The following is an 8,637-nucleotide window of genomic DNA, read 5'->3' as shown; positions in this document are numbered from 1 at the left end:
TCGCCATCTCTTTCAAGAAAAGACCCTAAAGCTAAATCATGTAGTTCTAGTACACACGAATCCAAGTCTTCGATGTTAAATTTTAAGATTCCCAAAATAAAAAAAGATGAAAAAGTGGAAATCGCCAAATCTGAATCAAAGCTTGAATCACTGAACAACGATAAACAAGATATTGATGAAAGACAAAATAATAATATAAAAAATGTACAAAAAGATAGTAACCAAAAAAATAAAGAAGAAATCCAACATGATAAGAAGCAAAAAAATAATTTATCTACCGAAAGAAATGAAAAATCCACGTCTTCCTATAATTTGAAACAAGAAAGAAAAAATGCGAACTCTTCAAAAATGTCTGATAAAAAAGATGAAGTCATTTCCAAGAAACTCAACAAATGCACTTCTAAAAAGCGGCTTGAATCAAATACGTGTGAAAAGGTTTCAACAAATCGTTCAAAATCAGGGGATATTTCCAAAGACTCGGAATTCAATGTATCTGAAAATATTGATTCAAAAGTGTTAGAAAATACAAAAAAAGATAAAAATAAAATAGACGTTAGTAGTAAAAATGAAAATGACAAAAAATGTATTGCTAATGAAGCCTCACAATTTCTTCAGGATGAAAGGAATATTTCTGAAATTGATGTTACTAAAGAATCAATATTAGTTGAAAATACTGAACTTGATTCCTCTTCCAAGGAAGTTGTTTCCGAGAATAGTTTTAAAAGAACACGTAAATTGAAGAAAGTTCCTCAACCTAAAGTAGACGACACAAATCAGGAAATAAGCTATGTAGGTCGTTTAAGAAATCATTCAAAAGATATTTTGAAAGACCAACCATCAAGTCTTAGAAAAGGAACCGAACGAACGAAAAAAATACTAGATTTATCTGAGAAGAATAGGGAAACAACCCAGCTAGAAAATAATACGGACTTTGAAAAAAGCTCAGATAATAAAATTGAAGCTAAAAAATTAGACTCAACCCATAACAGAGTCGAACCAAATCCTTTGTCTAATCATACATCGGTTGTAAGTCATGAAGATGTAATAAATAAAATAGTTAATACATGTACGGGCGCTGAAAATGTTCCTCATATTTTGAAGAAGGATTCTCATGAAACTAACTCTAATGAAGTACAATATAAACAAACAGATACCGAGCCGTCGCATACTGTGAACATAGTCCCTAAGGATTCAGATAGTAAAGATGAAAAGAGAATTTCTGATATCAATAGCTTGGTAGAAATATTAAAAAGTAAAGAAAAAATGCTCGAAATGTTAGCTCTGTTAAACCAAACCGACGGTGATATTTCTCAAAAGTTAAAGAAAAAAATTGAAAAGTTTACCGAAATTGATTCTGATGAAGATGAGGCGGGGGAAATGAAAAGTGAAAATACCAAAATGATCTTTAAAAAGTCAGTTTTAGTCATCGAACAAACACTAGATACTATTGAGTCAGATGCTTATACAACTAAAAGTGACTCTACTAAACACACTAATGCAGTAATTGATAAAGCGAAAGTTATCGAACAAGAACGCGCATATGATATAACAAAAATTGAGCGAGAGCATGGAAATGATAAATCTGATATTTGTAAAACGAAATATGAGAATACAAAGGAAATCATAAAAAAACAAACAATGGTCGAAAAAGAAATCGACAATATTGAATTGGATGCTAGTAAACTAAAGAATGTGACTTTTCTGACAATCTTGGAAAAACCTATTACTTATAACAAATATACAATCGATAATACTGAATCAGATGCGGGTAAAGCTAAAACCAACATCGAAACAAATATTCCTAAACCGATTGCAGCAATCAAACATGCAACCGATAATCTTGAATTCGACATTAGTAAAAGTAATAGCGATACCTTAGTTAATATTCATAAACCGATTGCAGTGATCGAACATTTAATCGATAGTACTGAATCACATACTAGTAAAACTGAAAGCGTTACCGAAGTAAATATTCATAATCCGATCACAGTAATCGAACATTCAGTCGATAATTCTGGATCGAATACTTGTAAAATTAAAAGCAATAGTGGAGAAAATATTCAGAAAGCGATTGCAGTGATTGAACATTTAATCGATAGTACTGAATCACATACTAGTAAAACTGAAAATGAAACCGAAGTAAAAATTCATAAGCCGATATCAACAATCGAACATGCAATCAATAATACGGAATTAGATACTAGCAAAACTAAAAGTGATATTACAGTGAACATTCATAAAGGGATTTCAGCAATTGAACAAAAAAATGCTGAACTGGATACCAGTAAAATTACGGATGGGTTTACTAATACAATGGTTACAGTAATAGAACAAATAACACATGATTCTGAATTAGATGTAAGTAAATCAAAGGCTATCACCAATAAACAGGTTACAGTAGCCGAAAATGAATCAGATGATGCCGAATTAGAGGTTAATAACAAGTCGGTAGGGTCTAATACTACTGATCCCACAGATGAAAGCGAATTAAATACCAGCAATGAAGTAACGAAGCCAAAAAAAAAATATACCAAAGGTAACAGAGAATTGGAAATGTTACACGAGTATAATTTTGGGATGTTTATTAGTCAAGATGTACTAAAAGCGACAGGAGTACGGGCATGTACTTTAGCCGTAGATATACATAATAATTCGCAAGAAAATACCGGCAAAAAAGCAGACTCTAAAAAGCAATGTGTTAGTAAAAATCTCAAAAACATTACGAGGAAAAGTAACACCAACACGAAACATGTTCTTAATTCTACTTTAAAAACTGATTTAAAAAAATTGAAACATCCTAAAGGTTTGGTTACTGCCCAGCCACGTGTTATTATCGAAAAAACTAAAGTTGACGAGTACAGGCTTAATAACAGAGCTCATGTACACTTAAAAAATACAAATAATGTAGATGTTTACGAGTATAATGACGATTGTCAAATTCCAGAATTAGAAACATTTAAACAAAAACCTTGTCCCAAGTCTAAAAAGATATTACGAGTCAATACGTCAATTAAAGCAGGGAAAAGTGAATTGAAAAAAAATAGTGATGACACAATACCTACCATTTTTAACGATGGTATTGAATCTAAACTGACAAAGTTTCGGAAATGCAAGCAATCAATATTAATTAGACCATCTTCCAATGAGGCCTCCAATGCTGGTGATTTAAACCACGAACTTACAAATGACCAAAGTAACAAATCGACTACTAAAGTAGCTGATGTTGGAAACGACAGTAACAAAACACCATCAGTTTCTGTCAAAAGAAAACAGTTACGCCAAAACGCCGTGAAATCCACAAAACGCACAATAAAGAAAAGAAAGAAGGTTGGATGGGCGACAGGTTTTATTAGAAAAAAGATTTACAGAAAAAAGATCCATACAGAAAATCTCGCAAAATTAGCGTCATCAATTATAAATTATACTGACAAATCTTATAATTTTTCTCCTGATAAAACTGAGTATCAATGCAGATTATGTCACGAATACAATGGTCTCGATATCATCGATCATTTTAAAGTAAACCATCCCCACGCTGAAGTTTTTATTTCGAGACTCCACCCTGAACAGGCAAGAGCTGCTGTCGACGAAAGCAAATTAAATAATAATGAAGTTATTAATAATGCGTCCAACAAGTTTAAGCAATATCGTTGTCGATTTTGTATGAAGCTCTTTAAAGTAAAGCAATTAAGATCGATTTTTGATCATATCGTTCAACGTCATACTGGTGAGTATAAATGTGAGTGTAGTTTTTGCGCAAAAAATAATATTTCGAGATGTGTGAGTGTATGTAATAAATCTAGTACACTCCCCCCCGCGTTCGATAATAAAAGTGCAGTGAAAGGTTTTATGTGTAGTTTGTGTAATTACGCCCAAATATCACACGAAAATTTAAAAATGCATATATCTTTAAGACATTTCTCAGAAGAATGTGAATTAATTGAAATAAATTTAACACAGTCAAATGCAAGGCGACGCCGGAGTCACGCGCAAGAGAATGCTGAAATTGAAAAACGAAAACTCGCCAAAATTTTTACTAGATCGCAACAATCTGTCACTGTTGATCATAATATAAACACGTTGCCTCACAAAGTCCATGAAACATCATTTGATAAACCTGTTAATAACGATGCAGTACTAAGCAAAGTTAAAATTCCACCGTCCGCTCTAGAAAAAGAGTTGGAAAACATAAACGTTGACCAAGCTATATTGTCAGTACATCAAAATACTAAAATTGATTCTGTCAATCTGCACGTTAAACATGCCCTGAAGGCAGTCTCTGAGTTCCATATCAAAGAAGAGATTACTTGTCCCGATCAAGGTATTCTTACTCATACCAAGTTACTTTCTGATGTTAGTTCTGTACAGATAAAAACAGAGTATGATCCACTTGAAAAAATACAATTCGAACGTGAACCAAAATCTGATTTGATAAAGGATTTGCTAATTTCAAAACCAAGTAATATTATTAGTGGGTCTCCCCTAGAAGATTTACAAATTAAGAGCAACAAATGTTTTGTCGAAGTCGGGGCTGTCCGGAGAACACAAAATCCTGGTTTTTGTGAATATTTATGCCTCATAAATAATTGTAATTTTACTAGTCAATTACTATTACTTTTTGTCAGTCACGTCAAAAATCATCATGTTTCTGACATCTGGGATGGGTTTTGTCAGGAGTGTGGGATGGTTGTGCCAATAACAGGATGTGAAAAAGACAATTACTCTCGCGCATTAGATCACTTGATCAAAGTGCACGTAAATAATGTATGCTTTGAACCAGTGGAAAATAAAACTCCAACGCCGATTTTGATACCAGATAATATTAAACTGGAAAATGTTCTTGTACCAAAAATACAAGTGCGGCCGATGACAGATTTACTTGAATCAAATGTAGTTAAAGAAACGAATTCGGAAGAGACTAATCAACTGGTCAGTGATATTGGATTTTGTCACCTTCGGATAGAAAGCGTGGTCAGTTTAAATCCTAACGTAATAGAAAATCAATTAGAAAATGTTGAAGGTTCTAAGAGTTCGCCAGTATTACGGCTCGAATCTCTCTGTAATGAAGATAGTCAGGAAAATCTTCTCGTTCCGTTACCGGAAAAGGTTTTGCCAGAAAAGGTAGTAATATCTAGAACCAATGGTCCAAAACTGTCTCTTCCCAAAAAACATGGGGATGTCTCTTCCGAAGGTATGAACGTAGGCAACAAAGTCATCCAGTTTCAATTGAGAGATGATATGTTATTTAAATGCTGCTCAAGGTTTTGTTGCTTTGCGACTTGCGACTTGGATACATTCGTGAACCACCTGATAGTGCACCGGGAAAATTCTATAGAGGAAAAAGAATGGAAGCAATGTCTGTATTGCGAGTTCTCGGTTAGCATTCCACAACTGCTGGGACGACACATTTTGGAAGAACACGGAGCCTGCCGGTTCGAGTGTCCGCAGTGCTCGTACCGGGCCGCGGTTCCGCTCTTGGTGTTCACGCATTCGCTGGCAGTGCACCGCACGCGCTTGTCCGCCATGGGCCAGGTCCGCATCCACCCCGGCGCGGTCGAGGGCTCCCTCATCAGAGGCTTGCTACCTAAGAGCACGTATGTCAAGCCCTACATTTGCACTTTTGGTAAGTCTTAGTCTTATTAACTACACTTTACATTAAATAATGTGTATTTGCGTACTATTCAATTATATAATATTTAGTATAACTATAGACACATCTTATATATTATTATTCTAAAAATGATTTAGTGTGTCTGTCATGTACGGGCCCATTTCACACGTATCGCGCCTATCCACTCGGTCCGGTAAAATTAGGGTGGGTGGACACATATTTATTATTTTCCTTTTTAGTTTCTACTCGCGGGTGAAAATTTTGCTAAAAGAAATCGAGTGGAGATTAGTCGGCCTCATGGTGTACTGTTTCGTGTTTTTACCTGCCTATTGATAAATACCGTAGGATGTTCAACATGCCACTGATAGTAATACACATACGTCGTTTTGTAAAGCGCTGTCTCTTTTATCACCGGACTGGTCCGAAGGAAGGCGCTGTCATGTCAAACATTTTAGGTTATTTTATGCACTATAATTGGAGTTTTATTACTTTGTGTTAGTTTGTTTATGACGTGAAAAAATAGTCAACTTTGGTCATATTTAAACATAAAATGATTTTGACTTTGTAGTGCTGAAATTAAGGTATGTTTGCTATATAAAATGGGTTGATATCTGTTCAAACATGTTGAATTTTATCCTTTGTTTTTCGTTCAACTACTCAACTTCAATTACAAATGACAGTGATATCACAATAATTTACGTAAATTTGTACATTTATCGTAATTTTAAGCTTGATAATGAAATAATAACTAGGTACTGATAGTTGACATAGAGTTATAAATTTGAGCAGAAAATATTCACATTATAAACTTATTTTTATAAGTGACTAGCGGACCCGACAGACGTTGTCCTGCCCGAACATTTGTGTGCATGCTATTAGCTAGTTGAACAAGCGTTTTTCGTAAATAAGGACACACGTTATTTATTTTGGACTTTTTTGAGCTATTTATATATTCGTATAGAGTTGATTATTGCGGTATCTACGCAGGTCTATCAATGAATAAAATGACTCGCCTACAGTCTGTTTTGAATGACGCAGCGAGACAAATTTTTGGAATCTCTAAGTTCAGTCATATCACTCCACTACTTCGGGAATTACACTGGCTAAGCCCCTATCTGCTTCTATCTGTTATAAAATAAATTATTATTTTAAACGAGGAACTTAAATCCCAACTGTCATTACGCTATGTAGCTGCAAGACGTGTTGGAATATTGTAAAGCACCCTTGAGGTGATTTTCACAAAAATGTGCGCTACATAAATTATCCACAATAATAGTAGCTGCTTCAATAGATAAATGTTATCAACTATTAAATATCTTAATTTAGTAAATGGGGTCTAGAATTCCAACCGTCCATGCGCTCAGTAGCTGCAATACTTGTTGTAATCTAACTTCTATTTTAATGAATTAGTTTTTTATTTAGTTTTTTAAAATAAAACTTCAACTCTAAACTTCATTGTCACATAAAATAAAAATAAATAAACAAAATAGGGGCTAGATTTCTTAATGTCCATGCGCTCTGTAGCTGCAAGACGTGCTGTAATCTAGCTCCTATATATCAGAGTTGTAATACATCATAATTGGAGACGAGGAACTAGAATCCCGATCGTCCATGCGCTCTGTAGCTGCAAGACGTGCTGCGATATTTATTTATTGTACAGAGCCCTTGAGGTGGTTTTTATCAAAATGGCGCTGTATAAAGTATTCAAATATACATACATATATATCTATATATACGTTTTCCACAGAGGGTGGAATACAAACTCTGTTGGCGTGTGTATAAGTTATGCACATCTCTGCTCCAGAATATATGCGGTGAACTAGCTGACAGACGTCTTACGCTTAGATCAGCTACATCTACGTCGAGGGGAAAAGTAATTATACTTCTACGCAAACAGCGCACTAAATTTGGCGAACGAGCTTTTGAGATCGCAGGCCCTACGACATGGAATGCTCTCGCAGCAGAGGTGCGAAACTATGAGAGTGAAGTGATGTTTCGAAAAAAAATTTAAACCCACCCGTTCTCTAAATCGTTTGAATAAATTCTTAGCACGCGCGATGACAATGTAATTTTTTTTCTTAAATTTCAAATTGAAAAAGTCGAAATAAAATTTACTTCTTTGTATAATCACTTTGTAAAGCACCCTTGAGGTATTGTATTACGAAAATGGCGCTTTATAACATATCAATAATAATAATTCCTATTAAGGGTTAGTTTTTCGTTTTATCTCCTCATGTGATTGGTTAAGAGTCCTCGTCGTGCTCAAATCAAAATCGTGCAAAAATCACTACTCTTGTGCCATAATCCATTAGGAAAATACGGAAATACGTGTTAATGAAGAAAAGCAGATTGCGTTTTTTATTATTATTATTATTATGGATAACTTATACAGCGCCATTTTCGTAATAAAATACCTCAAGGGCGCTTTACATAGTGATTCTTTTAAATTTGTAATTTAATTAAAATAATTTATTTTGTTGTCACATGCTCCGGATTTATTCAAATGATTTAGAGAACAAGTGGGTTTTAAGTTTTTTCCGAAACATCACTTCACTTTCACAGCCTCGCACCTCTGCTGGGAGAGCATTCCATGCCATAGGGCCTGCGACCGCAAATGCGCGTTCACTAAATTTAGTGCGCTGTTTGCATAGAGGTATAATAACTTTTCCTCTCGCCGTAGACGTAGCTGGTCTAAGCGTGAGACGCCTGTCAGCTAGTTCATCTGGAATGCATAGTTCCCTTAGATATTCCGGAGCACAGTTGTGCAGTGACTTATACATAAGCCAACAGAGTTTGTATTCGACCCTCTGTGGAAAACGTAGCCAGAGTAGTTCCCGAAGTAGTGGAGTGATATGACTGAACTTAGAGATTCCGAAAAGAAGTCTCGCTGCGGCATTCAATACAGATTGTAGGCGAGTCATTTTGTTCATTGGTAGACCTGCATAGATACCATTACAATAATCGACTCTAGACACTACAAACGCATTTATTAATTGACGGGCGGCATCAACCGGCAAATTTTTGCG

The 8,637-nt window shown here is 34.9% G+C and overlaps 1 protein-coding gene across 1 annotated transcript in view; it reads left to right on the top strand.

Moving 5' to 3' along the window:
* The first annotated feature begins 6 nt into the window (after positions 1–6).
* Positions 7–8,637, top strand: part of LOC148272670 (uncharacterized) — a 28,261-nt gene continuing 19,630 nt past the window's right edge. The window contains exon 1 of the mRNA XM_088239744.1: positions 7–5,623. Coding sequence (XP_088095870.1) covers positions 73–5,623 — 5,551 coding nt within the window. The 5' untranslated portion in view covers positions 7–72. The remainder of the gene's footprint in view (positions 5,624–8,637) is intronic.

The sequence above is a fragment of the Micrasema longulum genome, unplaced genomic scaffold (assembly GCF_059751315.1).
Source record: "Micrasema longulum isolate JH-2025_06_02 unplaced genomic scaffold, ASM5975131v1 h1tg002244l, whole genome shotgun sequence".
Taxonomy (NCBI): Eukaryota; Metazoa; Arthropoda; class Insecta; order Trichoptera; family Brachycentridae; genus Micrasema; species Micrasema longulum.
The sequence above is the reverse complement of the archived record's forward strand: the minus strand, read 5'-3'. Positions and strand labels throughout refer to the sequence as shown.